This window comes from Psittacula echo (genome assembly GCF_963264785.1).
Source record: "Psittacula echo genome assembly, chromosome: 3".
Classification (NCBI taxonomy): domain Eukaryota; kingdom Metazoa; phylum Chordata; class Aves; order Psittaciformes; family Psittacidae; genus Psittacula; species Psittacula echo.
The window spans coordinates 60,400,297-60,418,082 of record NC_137736.1 but is presented as its reverse complement, the minus strand read 5'-3'; the positions used below and the strand labels follow the sequence as shown (position 1 = coordinate 60,418,082).

At 43.4% G+C, this 17,786-nt stretch overlaps 1 protein-coding gene across 1 annotated transcript in view; it reads right to left on the bottom strand.

Moving 5' to 3' along the window:
- The window catches only part of NPAS2 (neuronal PAS domain protein 2), a gene marked incomplete at both ends in the record, with an annotated part of 104,139 nt that extends 86,627 nt beyond the window's left edge, over positions 1–17,512 (bottom strand). Inside the window, one exon of the mRNA XM_080614271.1 lies at positions 17,214–17,512. Within this exon, the coding sequence (XP_080470397.1) occupies positions 17,214–17,512 (299 nt within the window). The remainder of the gene's footprint in view (positions 1–17,213) is intronic.
- Positions 17,513–17,786: the final 274 nt, after the last annotated feature.

Genomic DNA, 17,786 nt, shown 5'->3' with positions numbered 1-17,786 from the left:
TTGCTTTCAATTTCTGCCTTCTCTTCTAGCACAGTCCGCTGCCTTCCATCACTTTTGAGTCTACTGACTATTTTAATTATATGGAAAACCAGGTCAAACTTTAATTTACCAGTTTGCTTTGCTTTTTGCTGACTGAAGCCCATAATCCAGCAAGTTAATGCATCAATCTGACAAGATGTGACGTATGGACACTGCAAAGGTTTTTATTCTTACTGTTTACATTATTTTACTTTTCAGAGCTTCCAAGCCTTGCACAGCAGAAGAGAAATGCATAAAGCTTTGTTTTTAAACAGCTCACAACTAAAGGATGATATTTTGCATATATATAGGTTTGGAGTGTAAAAATATATGATAGAAGCAAGACGTATTACTCTCATGAAGACATTGATGCATGAGAGTAATCAAGACACTTCAACAATAAAAATAACTTCAAACTTAAGCACAAGTTTTAATACCTTGTTGAATTACAGATATAATACGAAACAGCACACGCAATTCCAGCTCAGCAAGCAAGAAGCAACATTGTTACAGCAATATTCTTAAAGTTCGTGTTTCATTAGCTTAAGGAGCATATGAAGAGACAATAAAATTCCTTTTGCACAAGATTTTGTAGAGAGTAAATTATAAATACACATTAAAAGTTTCATTAATGCCTGTCAATCTGCTTCTAAAAGATGTAATTAGAAGATCAGAAAACTAATTAGAAAGCCTGTTTGATCTCAAGAGTTTGGTTACATACTGACAATCTTGAAATAAGTCATACCAGGAAGAACTGCTGAAGCTTTATATAGTGCTAAGCATGAACAACTGATATTTTCTAAGATATAAAAATAGTGCATAATTCTTTAAAATGAAAATTTTATCACTGAGGTATTCATAAAAATTACTTTAGCGGTTAGCAAGAAAATGTCTTTATTAGTCTATTTAAACCAGTTAGAATTTTTAATTTAAAGTCTTGAAAGGTGGATTTAACCATACCAAAACAGTTATCTAAGCAGCTGAAATACCTGGAAACAAACAAGAAAGTAGCACTGTGGACTCAATAGTTATTATTTCTCAATTATATGCATTTCAAAATACAAATTAAAAATTCTTTGTCAAATTTAATCTGTTAAAATAGCTTTTTTTAGCTGTATAACTTATTAGAAACAAAGTTTCCAGGGAAATACTTTCCAATTAAACAAAATGCAATTTTTTTCCACTTTGAACTACGTCAAGCTTGCTGAACCATGAAACCCCGTTTTGAAAAGAGATAAAGAGGCCATAAAATGATGCATGTTGAGTCAAAGTAGCATATAGTGGTGAACAGAAAAGGGCACGTCAGGAAACAGCATCTAATGGCCTTAGCACAGACCCAAACCTCTGGGTCATAAAGCCAAAATTTTGGTCACATTGAAGTTCAAAGAAGTCAGAATTTTACCCTTAATGTGCTTGTCACTGCTTCCCTGGTGCAAAGTAGATCTGAACCCAGTAGCTAGTCATTGGGAATGCTCCGGCTGGAAAGTTCAGCCAGTCACCATGCACCATCTTCCCTGCCTGCTGTGGACAGGGATATAAGGGACCTGGCCATAACCCAGCAATATCTTTGTGTTATGCTCATCCTGTTCTACCAAATTATCTTTCAGGCTTGTTAGGAGCTAAAATAATTGAACTAGGCAGTGCTGTTAGTGGTGGAAGCCATTGACTGCGTCCACTCCCTACCTGCGGTAGGTACTCTGGCACTGCCCTTCATGATTCAGCTCTGTTGTGCAAAAAATACCACTTCTTAGCCCTGTTTTTGTATGTAACTACTTGTAGCCAGTACAGCTACACATGAGCTTCATTTTTCCTTCCATTTCCTTCCATTCCTGCTCTGACCCAAAGTTAAAGAAACAATAATTTTAATAGAAAATGGAGGAGCTCCTCTAAGAAAAGCTTTTCTCAGTAAATGTACCTACAGTTCTGCAGAATTATCAAGGAGAAAGTCTGAAGTCTTCAGAGTTTTATTAAGACTCATATATCTGGCTGCAGGAAATGCAAATTTTCTTCAGGGATAGCCTCACTGGATCACCCTCAGCTCTTGTCTTTCCTATGGAGCAGTCTGGGGACAGCACCTCCCAGGAAGCCCTGCCTGGTTCTTCCAGTTAAGAGAACCTTTCTTGGTTACACAGAACATCATCAAACCACTTTGAATCATAATGAATATGCAGGAAGTGAATAAATTAAAATTACACAGGCAGATTTAATTATACTACTTCCTAAGTTTCGAGTGCTTGAGTTTGCATCCGTAGCAGTTAGCATTTAATGCAGTTTCTATGAGCATGTGACTTTGCTAGGTCTTTCAAAAATGGGAAAACCTCATTACCTGGTATTGTTGTGACATTTCCAAAATAGCAGCAGTCTTCCAGTCACTTCAGCTAACAAGCTGGCAGCTACAGTGGTCATAGGGTCCTGCTGTATATAGGGACAAGGGGGAACAGTGAGAGGCAGGGATGAGATGCTCTCCCTTTGGTATTTGAGGCAGCAGAGAAGCACCAAGTTTGCCAACACCAGGCTTTCCTTCCAGGTGCCTGTATGAGTGAGTAGCCTCTGCCTGTCTCACTGACCTCCAGCCTGATGGCTTCTTCTCTGACCCGTCTCTCCAGCTCCACACTTTAGGATGAGCATGTGCTCATCTTTATTTCTGGATTTCCAAGTCCCAGGTAATTCCCAAACGACTCTGAGCATCACCAACACAACTTTTAGGCTTTGCTCAGCCCAAATACCTCCCTAGCTTCTCCTCCAACCTCTTTCCCCCTCCTGCACTGCACCATGTTGCCACCCTGACCTCCCTCTCCCTGGCTCAGCTCCATGCTTGCTCCCTTCCTGACACTCTTCTTCCAGTTGTCCACAGCACCCCTTCTCTACCCAAGATTGTACTAGGGCTCTTTCTCCATCCCTCCTCTCTCCTTTCTCTCCACTGCTGTGGACTGCAGCTCAGATTTCCTTGTCTCAGTTGCTTCTCATCCACTGTCCATGTTCCTTCTCCTGCTGGTCATTGTTTTCTACTCCATCCACTCTCTCTGTTCCGTCTCCTGATGGTCCATGTTTCTCCCCAGCTCACCATCTCCGTGCCTGATCTGCACAACTTCCCTCGGTTGATATCCTCGCCTCCACTTCTTCACTTGCCAGCTCCCCTCAGAACAAACCCTAGCCCCACTTTTCCTCCAGGACACTCACATGTCCCAGAAAATGTTCAGCAAACACTGTAAAGTGAAATGGGTTAAGACCATAGGGGCTCCAAAGAAAATCCCACTTTCCTCCTTTGACCCCAACACCACCATTCGTGTGGCTGCAAGTAAACCAGCTTAGGAAAACACAACAGCTGAAAATTAACCCATCCACATACAGAAAAGGTTAAATTTCAGCAAGATGGGCTTCCTGCTCTAGTCCACTGGTCCAGGACAAATGAAATAACAGAAATGAGTGTCCAGAAATGGGAGTAAGGCAGGATCATTCTTTGCAGTAGCAGCAGAGCCTTTCATGGATTAAAGCAGTCTTGCATCTACGGCTTTAGCAGGAATGAGTAAGATTTGATAAAAGCAATGGAAAATCAGTCTTAAATGGAAGAATACACTATGGGGGCAGTGCTGCCTGAGTTCATGCCAGAAATGTCTCATGACTCCCCAGTCATTGCTTTGTTCTTTAAGACAATTGCCTTGCAAGAGGTGTCGTGCTTTGGCAGAGAGGAGTTTCACATCAAACAAACTTCCTTGGTATAAACCTGTAAAGTAGCTGGGAAACAAGACTAGGGAGAAACATGCAAAAAATTATTACCTCCAGATTAAATGCAGAAAAAAAAGTGTGTCATTTCCTGTCTTATGACCATTGAAAACCATATGATCTCAACTGTGGCCATGTTCCTCATTGAAATGCAGGAAGAAATGCACCAAGTACAGCTCTTCATCAGATGAGGTTTTGGAACCCATTATCCATATTCTGTTTAGGTGTAGTCTGTATTTCAAATTTTGGGCAGCACTGACAGTGAGGAATGTGGAAAAACCTTCAACGAACCCTATGCTGAAAACTCTACTATACTCCCTCCAAACATCTTTTTGCTGGAGTAGTTCATTCTGTTTGGGGAAAGAGTTTAGTTTTGTCAGTTGAGTAACTGCATACAATACGAAGCTGCTAGAGAAATGTATTATTGTCAGCAAAGACCTTTAGCAGCAGACAAGACCTGGCTCGCCAAAATGACCTTCCTGCAGAAGCATTTCTGAGCTCGTGCTGCAGCACCTTTCTCTTCCCTTCTCTGTGCTGCAAAACATTAATCTAGATTCATATTTCAGATCTTCAAAAGAAGCAGAAAAGGTTACATCAGTGCCTGAATCAATTTAAGTTTTACAGGCAGAACTGTGAACCAACGTTTTTCACTAATGAAGTAGCTAGAAAGAGCCAAAAGGTTTGGGTATGTGAGCACTGCTGACAAATACTTAATAATTTTCAGAAGCCTTCTGTGTCTGATGCAGTCTGAGTAATCCTCAGAGGACTCAGTAAACAGTACTGCCTTTACATACAGGTCACCCAAAGCATTTTGCAGAAGAATGCCATCCTCTTTTTGGGGTGCCAGATGGGTAAATCTTAAAGCTGCCAAACATGAGGTTGCAGAACAACCAAACTCATTTTAATTATAAACCTGCTTCAGATTATCTGAGCCCCATGCAAAGTAATTCAAAATGAAGACAAACGGGAGAACAATTGGGCAGGTGAAATTAAAAAGTCTGGGCGCACTCCTCTTCTTGGGGCCACACGCAGCTAAAAAGCTGCCTCCAGGAAGAACAAGGACTGTTTGTGGCGTGCTGATTCTCAGATGGTACGTCCCACTTCTCAGCTGCCGTGCTACTGCGATGACTGCTCCCTCTCCACCCAACCCATCCTCGCTGTGCTACATGTGAGTCAGACTGGGGACCTACTCAGCCCTTAAATATGTGCTTAAGTCTTTCTACATTCAGGAAAGAAACTCAGATGAATTTTGGAGCAAACGTGCAACGAAAGGCCTGTGCCTAAGTGTTTACCTCAATAAAGCTGCTTTGCTGAATCTGTGCTAAAATGCCAAGCGCATGTCAGGCAAGCTCAGGATCTTCCACAGCACTCTCACTCGCAGAGCCTCTACCATGAAAAATGCTGTGTCCCCAAGGGGAAAAGTTTTTTCCTGGAGAGCAGCCCAGAACGAAAGGAGCCATCACATCAAAGATAAGTCTTACCTCCCCCACTACACCCCTCACTTCCCCAAACAGCAGATCAAGGCGGAGGAGGACTAGAAAAAAAGGGGGAAAAAAAAAGATACTTTTTTTTTTTTAACAGAGAAATGAGAGGTTCCCCCATCTCCCACTTGGTTTCTCCAAGCAACGCAGCTAGCTTGCTTGCTTGGAAGCTCCTAGACCGCGAGATGGGAAGTCACGGAGTGCAGGAATCAAGTTATTTATTGACATCTCCCGCCTCCAAGCAGCTTCACAGCTTGACAGTGCACTGGAGGGCTTTCAGACTGACCACAGCAGGCTGACCTTTCCTCCTCCACGGACAGAACGGTCGCCAGCCCCCGTGGTTAGGGAAGCCATGGATACTTTTGTTCATTGGCCATTATTCATCAGATTTGGGAGACGGAGCTGTTTAAGCTGAAACTCCTTAGAGTGAAGAAAAAAATGTTGCACATTTTATATTATCTCTTGCAAATATGAAAGCTTGCTGCAATCTTCAGATACAATATTTATGAATTGGTCTTTCAGCCAAATCCACTTTTGCATAAGGATACACAGCTGCCGGTACCCAGAAGTATGATAGTTCCCAAATATATCTTTGCCATTTTTAAGATCATTCTAGAGGCTTGAAAATAATGCTTCTTTCACTGTAAGTGAAATCTCTAGGCCTGATGTTTCAAAGACAGTCTGAAATTAGCTGGGTTTTGTTTGTGTTTGTTTGTTTGTGCACAAGAATAATTGATTAAATCAGCACAAGCGTAACTGATTATACACTCTAAGAAAAGTACTGAGGAATTAAGCTGCAAAACTAGCAGCATTGTGAAGAGCCATACCCAATTTTTATGCTTACATCTCCTACATGGAATCCCCTCTTAATTATACAGTAGCAAATTTGAAATGTGTCATCACCTCCCACCACTGGATATCTAGATTTTGAATGAATGTAACCTGCATTTTTCAGCACTTCTAAGGATTATTTTTTTTTTTAAGATGTCTCTTTAAACATTTTTTTTTTTTATGAAAAGACAAAATTTGCATAGGAGGATATTAAAATACTCACGACTTACAAAGAATGTCATCTCTCTTTCATTAACCAGCACAATGACCCTCTAACAGTTTCACACTGAGAAAAAATATGCAGAGAAATATGCCAAGTGTAATGTCAATTAGGACATCGAAATGTATACAGATTGTAGACCAGGCAAACAAAAACTGAAATTCAAAGTAAAAATTGAACCTTTATTCTTCAGTCCTTTGAAAAATTAACTATTTTTAATGGAAACCAAAAAGCAATCTTTATCAAATTTCTCATTCAGTCGACAACAATAAATCTATTTTTCAGATGTGCTTTAAATTGTTCTTTGGAGGAGGAGGGGTTTGAGAATATCGAGTAGAAATTGCATTAAAGAAGAAATGCCTTTTTAACTGGAATTACCCTATATATGTAACCTTTTTAGGTTTATGTAACATTTCAGGTTTGCCAGAGCAACAGGCAATCGGACACCTGAAAAATTATTTGTAACTGTTACAATAAGAGAAAACGTGTTCAGTTATTTAAGGGAGAATAAGCAAGTCTGGCATTATGCCTTTTACTCTAAGAAGAAGTATGTCTGCATATTTGGAGCAGCCCTGTGGAGAAGAGCTTGGGGGTGTTGGTCAATGAGAAAATGAACATGAGCTGGCTTCAGTGTGCGCTCGCAGCCCAGAAAGCCAACCATATCCTGAGCTGCATCAAGAGGAGCGTGACCCGCAGGTCCAAGGAAGTGATCCTGCCCCTCTACTCTGCTCTTGTGAGACCTCATTTGGAGTATTGTGTGCAGTTCTGGTGTCCTCAACATAAAAAGGACATGGAACTGTTGGAACAAGTCCAGAGGAGGGCCACAAGGATGATCAGGGGACTGGAGCACCTCCTGTATGAAGATAGGCTGAGAAAGTTGGGGCTGTTCAGCCTGGAGAAGAGAAGGCTGTGTGGAGACCTCATAGCAGCCTTCCAGTATCTGAAGGGGGCCTACAAGGATGCTGGGGAAGGACTATTCATTAGGGACTGTAGTGACAGGACAAGGGGTAACGGGTTAAAACTTAAACAGGGGAAGTTTAGATTGGATATAAGGAAGAAGTTCTTTACTGTGAGGGTGGTGAGACACTGGAACAGGTTGCCCAAAGAAGTGGTAAATGCTCCATCCTTGGCAGTGCTCAAGGCCAGGTTGGATGAGGCCTTGGGTGGCATGGTTTAGTGTGAGGTGTCCCTGCCCATGGCAGGGGGGTTGGAACTAAATGATCTTAAGGTCTTTTCCAATCCTAACCATTCTATGATTCTATGACACAGATGCTAAGAAACAGTAATCTGATGACATTAGTTTAAAACACTACTCTATACACCTACTATTTATTTCACAAGCACAAATGAGGTATTCTGGAAAAGAAGATCTAAAACTTGCATGAAAATAACAATATTTAGCACTTTCTAAATGTTTTCCATCTGAAAAATGCAAATAATTAAGAGGTAGCATAGGGGAACCAAGCAGTTTTGCTGGTCACCAACAGAGCCAGGACACCCAGGGAAAACTCCAGTGTCACCAGGTGTGGCACAGCGGGAAGCAAAATGCCTGTGGTGACAAGGTACTGCCTCAGGTACCCTAACCACCGAGATGGACCAACGCCCCAAAAAGCCTTTGGTGTGGCTCTCTTTCTGCCATTGGTACATATTTAGCTCCCCACTTTGTGCGCCTCTCAACTACCTGGCTATGAATGGCACCCAGAATTGATCGTAGCCTACAAGACTCTGTAAAGCTGCCCTAGTTTATGGATGAGAGAAGTGATGCACAATAGTATTATAAAAATGCTTGAAGCTTGTAACATTGCACAGTAGAAGAATGATGAATAAACCCCATTTCTTTGGAGATTTCCAGTTTTAGCACACTCAACAGAGCCCCTTTTACACACACTTCAAAATCCTTAAGTATTTTTTTTCTGATTGTAATACTATGCCAAATATTCATTTTATCAGTCCAAAACTCAATTTACTGCTGAAACCCTCCATGAATACTTCAAAGGAACTTCAAGATCCTACCCAGAAGTGGAGGAAAGATTACAGAGATTAATATTGTGCAAATAGATCTCTGCATCACCAACCTTACAAACTGCTGCTTCACCCTAACACAAGTACCTGAATATAGGCACCTGTATGTAGAAGGGGTCTAAACAAGCTAAATGAAATTCCTGGAAACATGCATGATGTATATCAACTTTTTACAGTGAAGGAGAGGATAACAGCAGGATAACTTGAGAAATAGTGCAAGACAGTAAGAGGACAGAAGAAAGGAGGAGAGGGCAAGGTGGGAAGTAGAAGGTCCTAAGGCCTGACTGAAGTAAAAAATAATAAAAGATCCTAGTGAAGACAGCTGAAGATTCAAAAATATAAAAGAAGGAGAGACATCAGTTAAAATACAAGGTGAGATTAAAAGTAATGTAAAATTAAAAAAAAACCCAAACCAACACCTAAACTAAAAAAAAAACAAACTCAAACCAAAACCCTCAACCAAAAAGTGACAGAGAAAGTTTAGAACTTTCAGAAGCTCAAGTCAGTAATTCTTTGTCAGCCAAACTCTCCTTGATTTCAGTGGGAGTTTTGCCTTAATGAGGACAGCAGGGTAGGCATCAAAGGCAGCTATATTTCTTATACTTGGATAACAGCAAGATATACCAAGATATTTTGTTGTTGAAAAAGACTACATGTCTTTGAAGAAATGTGGATATTAGGGGCTCAGTAGTACAAACGTAACTGCTACGACCAGCTGAGTTACATCAGTCCTTTGTGCTGGAAAGGAAGAACAGAAGATGAAAAAACTGACTTGTGCCACCTTGCAAACAATCAAATTAAAGGTCCAGAATTATTCCAGCAAAGTTTCCATTGGTTTCAGCGACAGCCAAAAAACCAAGCAAGATTCTTGAGTCCTTCTTGTAAAAAACATATAAATACAAGAGTGAATATGAGTGATTTGGTTTTTATCAGTATTGCTTTTGCTGAAATTGTTGGCAATGCACTCATCTGTTTCATCACAGAACTATTATTCGATTAGGCTGTTTTTGTGAAGGTATCTTTCCCAAATATTGTATTAATATATTGAAAAGGAAGCATAAGATAAATAGACTGGAAAATAAAATATTATTCTCAGTGTGGTAACCAAAGATAAAGCAAACTAAAAAAATGATTCTCATCTATGAAAAGAATGAAGATTCTGCCTAACTCACAGTGTTCTTAATGGTCCATGTAGAAACCATATAGCTGTTTTCTCCTTTATAAACATAAATTAAAGGAACTGTCACTGGAAGTGTAACTGAAATGTGGGTATGTCTAATGCAAAGCCTCCAATTTAAAACCTTTTACTGTTTTAGATGCCAAAACCAGGAACAGACAAAATACCACAAGTAAAATCTGTAGAATTACCAATAAAAACACCAAGGCAGATATTTTTCATGAGAAGTAAGAACAGCAGAAAAATATCCCACTGTCAAGATGATCACACGCAGTAATAATGCCTATTATTGACAACCTTTTGCAAGCATACCATTCTTATCCATAATATGGGAAATATCATGTCAGTTCTCCATGACGTATTAACAAAAGGTGTCCCACCCAAACCAATAAGTCTAGGACACGCTCAGAGCTGGATTCATTCAGCTGCTGACTCAATCAGATAAACAGCAATTCTCAGGTTTTGCACGGTTACATCCACCTGTTGATTTAAAGATTACAGGTGGGAGCTGCCTTATTAAAATTGCTCTCCAGTTTAAAAACGACACACCTAACAGAGGGAATCAAGAGAAAAACAGTCTGGCCTGCTCATCAATGACAAAACGGTAATAAGTAATCAAACTCAATTACTATTGTTTGCAGGGCTAAAATTATGCTTAAAGAAATTCATTGCCATCTGTAAGCCTGTTAAAGTTGATTACAATTATCTCGTGCTGGTTTTCTTCCCAAAGATTGAACGGCATTGTCTATTTTTAAAGGCAAAAAAACACCAAACAACAAAGCAGCTTGAATAATAAATTGTTTATCCCAAGATAGAACAAACCATAGCGATGAACTTTAAGAATGGTTACCAAATTAGAACTGAAAATAAAACCCAAGTATTTTCCTGTTCAAAGTTTTGTTTTTAATGTGTTCTTATTTTTAAGTAGATCGAGTGCTGATTACAGAAAATTCAAGGCTACCCAGACATCACACTGCTCAATTGACTGAAAAGTTTGATGACTTCTCTAGAAAGTGAGGTCTGTGCATGAAATCAAATCAGCATCACTGCTCTGAGATACTTCGGTGGGGGGAGAGGTTAATATTGCTTATTAAATAATGTTAAACAAGATCAAATAAGACATGCAGGATTTGGGAGGGCTCTTGGAGCTCTGGTTGTTTCCCCAGGCTGCTTATGCAACCTCGCTTGCACAGGCAGGATAAGGGCCTGCCATTTTATTACATAAGGTAGCCCAAAAATACACAGCTAGGCAGTTGTGAGCTCCATTAAGTGCTGCACTGGAGTTTCTGTATCAGTTAGCATCTAGACATTTTAAGAAACAGAAGGACTTAGACATTGCCGAGTTCGGGATGGTTGCTGTTGTTTTAAGAGCAGTAGATCTCTTACAACAACAGCAAATAATAATCAGCATGAGCTGATTAGTATTTGGATACACTGTGCTCTGACTGTTGCTTAAGCAAACAGCAATACGCAGTCTTCGGTTTAGCACAGCCATGCTAAGTGCAATCCAGGGCTTTAAAATGTGCCTTTCAGATGAATAAGCAAATCGTCTGGTTTGGTAAACAGCAGTAAACACAACATTATTGTTTCAACCAGTGCTTAAGCGCAGTGGATAGCTGAAGAAAATTAATTTCCCACACATCCTTACATTCTCAGTTCAGGATTTCAAAGCCCAGTCTCGTACAGACAGATGAAACTGCAACTACAGGTCAGGGAAGTTGACCACCCTGTCCTGAACCCTCTCCCTGACACGAGACAGCAGCAAAGGATTGGGAAGCCTGCGTGAGCAGGGCAGGCATGCAGCAATATTACAGCCTCCCAGCGGAGACTTCTTCAGCCAGGCATTGTATCTTGGTATCCAGTGCCTCTTGGTGGGATTGCTTCGGTGAATATAAGTGCTTTCTGAACTTACTTGAACCCAAGAAGATAAGGCTGTCTATCCTCGCCATGCCTCCGCAGCTCAATAATAGGACACCAGGGAGTGAGCCTGAGCACTGTACCCTGCTTTTTGACCTGATGAAGTTCTAGCTCACGCCCTGGCTCTGCTTTGGAACACTTGAAACTCACTTCTTCCAACTAGCTCTTTCCATGTCAGACCTGCTATAACAGGGCCAGCCCAAATCAGTGAAGGTGCAAGCTACCAGGATCCTTTGGCCTTGGGAGCCTTAGTGAGACAGATGCTGGCCCACTACATTTCACAGAGCAGAACCCGGGGGACCACCTGGCCTGTCACCCCCTCTCAGCCATGGCCAGCCATGGGTGCTAAGGAGCAAGTATAAGAACATGCAAATCAATGGTGATATTTCCCCAGGATACTCACCAAGCTTCCAAGAATTTGCAGCTCAAAACTTCCTAAGCCAGTGGTTTTGTATTTAATAGCCCTTGATGGATTTCTCTTCCATGAACTCATCCAGTCACCTCATTAGCTGACGTAAACTCTCAGCATCCACATCCTGTGGTAAGTTGCTCCACAGCCTCACCATGCCATGTGAAAAGCCATCTCATTTTGTTTCCATCCCTTCAACTGCCTGCTTCACCCATCCGATGCCCTCCACTCCTGTAGCTGTGAACAGTCACTCCCAGTTTGCCTTCTCCATGCTTTCTTAATTTTACGTATCTTTGTTGCATTGCTCTTTCAGCATTGTCACTCTACAGGCAGGAGCTACTGTGTTCCTCTGAACACCTTTGCTGCCTCCTTCTGAATTGCCTTCCTCACCATTATACACCTTTGAGGTGGGAGGATCAACAAAAACACAATACTGAAGATGTGGGCATGCCACAGCCTATACAGTGGAATAATGGGATTATTTTTTACTATTTTTCATACTTTTTAAAAAAATTCCTATTATTCTATTTACCTTTTATTTAACTTCTTCTTATTTAACTTTAGCTTCTGCACCTTCAGTGACCTGTAGCAATGAATTTATATGAATAGAGATACCTTGTTCTATTAACCTTCAACAACTGACATGCATATGACATTCACCTGACATGAAGATACTCAAACAGAAAGGGTGACTGAAATGTCCCAGTAGATGATGTTCTGTCATGCTAGCACTTCTTGTATGCTTTGAAATGACAAAGAGGTTTCATACCTGAACTTCCAAATTTCCATTCTGATCTCAAATGCACACACACATCCTTTAGATCTTCTTCCTGTATCATCATTTCTCTTGGCTAGAAATCTTCTATTTTAGGCACAGATCCCAAAGAAAAGTGGTAAAATACTTGAAAAAACACCTTCTGTCATAACCAGGCCAGCGAAAGGCCTGCTGTTTTACACAGACTTGTACCCACGCAGGAGAAAGTGAGATAACCTCTCTGATCCTACCACTTACATGGTCATTTTTGGAGTATCTTGGAGCATGTCACCTGCTACACAGGCACAGAAGAAAGAGATGGCTTTGCCTCAGAGAGCTTGCAGGCAAAGGAGAGGACAAGGAGCACCAAGCAGATACTGACAGAGTACCAGGCAAAGCATGTGGCAATACTGTTTCCAAATGGCAAAGGTCCAAGCTCACCAGTGACCTACTTCCATAAGAGTTTTATTTTTCTGAAGCCACAGGTGAATTTTCAGACTGAAACAAAATTAAAACTAGCACTGGGGGTGCATCACTATTCCTCCCAAACGTGGCAGGCGGCATGCAAGAAACACTGATCTCTGCCATGGAGCTTGGACAAAGGAATAGAAATGTCTTTACCAAAGTGTAGTTAAACACATTTTGGTTGGACTGAGTTGTACTTCATGACTTGTCTTCAGGGGGAAGAGACACAGGTAGAGAAGCATAAAAAAACATACTTACCTTTCTATCCCCAAAATGTACATTGAATTTGTGTGTGTAAAGTCAAGAAAGCTGTGTCCAAAAATCCCTTAAGCTAATCTGCCAACATCCCTGAGTGCAAGGAGTGGAGAGTGAACCAAGTCTGCACTTTCTCAGCTGCTTACTCAGAGCAAGAGCCTACAGGACCACATCCCTTGCATTTTCTGCCCTGCAACTCTCATACTTCTGAATTCAGTGGATGATATACTGGTGGTATATATACCCTGTGTGGCCCATAGCAGGGTCACAACAAGAGTAATGGCTTTAGTCCCTCTGAAAAACTGCGAAATACAAAAACACCACTACATGGACAAATCCAGCACCATCTATGCCTTCTGCTTAAATACTATTACATGGTGTTTCCTTTTCAAACTTTGGTAATCAGACTCATAAAGAAAAAGTCAATGCTGATTTCTGACTGAATTAAATTAGCTAAAATATAAATATTTGCATGGCCTCAGCCTAACTTTTCAAGAACAAGTTTTAATAAGATCAAGGATCGACCGAAAGCTAAGCACAATCTAGGAGAATTACTTTTTTATACAGGTAATGATGCCTCTACAAAATCTGCAACTCAAGTGCATCTGCCCAAAGACCCCGAAAGCAAAACCATAAACACAAATGGGAGTTACTTAAACTCAGCTTAAAAGAAAGAAAAGCAACTAAATATACATAAAATACATATTTGAATGCAATTTTCAACAGTATGATATTTGCCAATCATCAATTGCATAGTGATGTAAGTAATCTGATTGCTCAAAACTCACAGTTGAACACAGGCAATGCTTATGTAAATTGTTACATTTGCTGTGCAAAACATCCTATCTTTAAAGAATACCAGAGCTACAAATTGAAACCATCAGCTGTCGATCATAATTTTCCTACCTTAAATGAACATATTATGATACAACATCAGTTAAATGGTTATATACTATTTTGTTCCACGGGGCTTCACTATTTTGATGCATCTTTAATATACTGAGCTATAAATTCTTCCCTTGTTTTAAAAAGTGAAAAACCCACCCTAGCCTACTGCAGCAGTCACCAGCTGCGTTGAGTCCTTTGTGTTCACAGCATAAAAATCTATCATGAGATTTGACTGGGGCATGCAAAGTTACTACCCTGTCCACGGCAAACCTAGTGCTGGAAGAAGGTGGGCAGACACCACAGTGGAGACTTGAGGCCTGAAACTGGCCCTGGTGCCGGGTCCTGTTCCTTTGGGTGCTGCCTGCCGGTGCGGTAGAGGATAAGGAGAACAAACACATGGGCTCAGAGCAACTCCTGAGCCTGGACTCCACAACGAAGATATAGCTCCTCTCCAGGTCCAAGGTCTGTCACTGGAGCAGCAATAACTGCTCCTCATGACAAAGACAAAACATCAATTTCTATGAGACCAGTGGAGGGGCAAAGAAGTGGAGACAGGGACAGAAGAACATGGTAGGCAGTGTGAAGAGGAAGACAAGAAGGATTAAAAAGCAGTTAGTACCATGACCCAATCATTGAAAGACTGAAACCCACTGCTTTTGCAAGTTCAGATCTCCTGTTCCTGTCTACCACCAGTCTCTCATCACCTTTTCCTGCCCACCATTCCTTCTCTTGGACTGGGTTTTCCACCTCTATCTGATCTACAGTTCCTTGCATCTTGCTCCTAAGCTTTGTCATCTATGACTCCATCAAGTCCTTTGACTTAATTCAAGGTCCTTCCTCTTCATTTTTCCCTCCATCACTAATACTTCTCCATTCCAGTCCCACTATTTTTTGTCACCATGCATGTAAATTGAGCAGCTTCCTACTTCTCCACTCTGCCTCCGCATCAGCAGGCACACCCTGCCACCAAAGACGTAGTTGAGACAGTCTTCAGTGCTCCTTTTTTATGGCACTCACCATATTAGTAACATCTGGGAAGAACAACTGTAGGGAAAGTCCAAGCAGCTCTTCAGCCACCAGCTGGAGTGCTCTCATTTTTCCCAGGAAGATGAGCAGTTGCTCATCTCCTAACAATGCTGGGGTGTTCAGTGTGCTCCATGCTGAGAGCATCTTCAGTGAGTAAGTGCAATGGTGAAGCCCTCAACATCCCTCCACCAAGAGCACACAACCTGAGTGTTGTAACAAAATGATAGCTGAGACATATTCTGGAAGCTTTTCACAGGCTCAACATAAGGCACACCCCCATCACAAGATTGATCCCAAGCCAAGTATCTTTTTTTCCGGCTCCAAACACGAAGCCACAAGAATTCAAGTCTCAATGAAAGTGTTTCTCAACATAGCCAAAAAATGCAGATTCACAGGAAAAGAAATATCAAGGTCTCCTAAAGCAGGATTATGTATACTTAAACCATCTTCGTCAGATATGTGGCCAAAGAATATGTTTCCCTCTAACCATGTTCTCAGAAATAGCTGAACCATTTCATCTGAAACTTCCCAAAGAGAGTCTTTCTTCAGCAAACACTCGACCTGGAAAATGTCAGCTTAGGTTTAAGCTTAGCAAATGCATAAGCACCTAAAAGAAGAACACTGTACTGAAAAGCACTAAGTAATTCTAACTGTAGAAAACATTGCTGCCTATGGTAAAATAGCAACTCCTTCAAGTGCTCTTGCATGCTCTAGGCTAGAAAATTGGGCAATAATCATAACCTGCAAAGCGCAGTCTGTGGGTACAATCCTGCACATACGTGGGGTGACATCTATATGCAGGCTGGCACCTTTGTTAGGGAGGGAAAGCAATATTAGGCAAGCCTACTGTCTCCAGGCTTCAGGCACAGAAGTGCAGCCAGCTTGAGGAATCACCCCAGCGTTAGACATCTGGTTCTGGAAAACCTTCGATTCCACATGTTCAGTGAGCCAGTGCACAGCTTGGCAACTACATTCTCCAAATACTCCCATTTCCAGGCCATCCGTGCAGGGCAACTCCATGTCCATGTTAATCTACAGGAATGTATGCAGGATTGGGCCCTCCACCAGCTGATGGTTCTCAGAATCATAGATCAACAGATGAGCTGGCTAGGTCTGGATACTGTGAACACCAATCATTTAGTACCACAAAACAAACTAAAACCCCCGGTGGGATACAAATCAACGTTTCACACCAGGGTAATAGACTTTTCTACTTCAAGGGCAGCCACTTGTTGAGCGGAGCGCTCAGGTTAGCTGCGCCCATCTGAGGGAACCCTACAGCCCTTCTGGAGATTTAGCACTGTGAAAACATTCAAGTTCCTCTGCTGGCTGTAATGCTAATAACCGCTAATTATTTTGGAGTCACTTGAGCGAAAGTAAGCTGCCACCCTGTAGACGGTTAAGGAGTATGGAGGAAAGTTTCTTGTTAATTGACAAATCAGGCTAGTGACCGTAGAGGAAAACACCACCCCACAACTCTTGGTGACACAAGTTCTGTGTCGCCACTCAGCCGTGGATGCAACGTCTCCCCCTGTTCTGCACGCTGAAGGGAACCAAACGGGAGCCCGTCGCAGGGCCGCAGCAGCAGGGCTCTCCCAGCACACGACACAACCCCTGCTCCCACCGGGAGCTTTTACCCATTCAAAAATCCCACTGGTCTTACTGGAAGTTTTCCTTGACCAGACCCCGCGTCAGTCCAGCTTAAATGAACCCCAACATCAGGAAACCGCCGATCACACCGAGACGAGAATGGGGACGGTGACGAGTTGGGGGGGAACTTGCGTTTCCAACATGAGGGGCCGGACCTCGCCGGCCCGGCCGGGACAAACGCGACACGCTCCCCACGGAAACTTTCCCGCGGCAGAGGCGATGCCGCCCCGCACCACCAGGCACGTCCAGGGCCGCGATCGTCCGTGGGACGGAGGGGAGCGGACAAGATCCCCGCCGCGGGGGTCACACGGGTGTCGCGGGCGGGAGGGCGCCCCGCGGGGGAGAGGGAGGGTCGGGGCCGCAGGGCCGAGCGTTACCTGGGGTGCCGGTGCTGCGGGAGCGCGGCGGGGAAGCCCGAGCCGCCGCCGCCGCTGCTGCTGCTGCTGTCCGCGGTGGCCACCTGGGCGCGGGAGCCGCCGCCGGTGGCGATGCTTGTGCCGCCGGGCTGGATGCCGCCGCTTTTCCGGTGCCTGCCGGTGCCGCTGCGGCAGCGGCCGCCGCTGCTCCAGCCGCGCAGGAGGCCGGCCTCGGGAGCCGGCAAACTCTTCCTCGCCGACGAGGAGCCGGGGACGCTGGCCGCCTCCTGCCTGCCGCCGGTGCCGGTGCCGTGTCTCATGGTGCGCGGGGCCGCCGCATGCCGCGCTGCCGCCGCCCCGGGCGCCGCGGGACCCACGCGCGCCGGGGCCAGGGGCTCCGCCGGCAGCGGGAGGCCGTCGGGAGCCCGGGCTGCTGCGGGGAGGGGAGGAGGCCGGGGGCCGGGAGGGCTGCTGGCTGGGGCTCCTGCTGGGGCATTAAGTTGGACGCGCGGCCGGGAGAGGCGCGGGGGCTGCGGGGCCGGTAGTTCTCCGGGAAGTTGGAGCCCGCCGGGCGAGGCGGGGGCATCCTCTCCG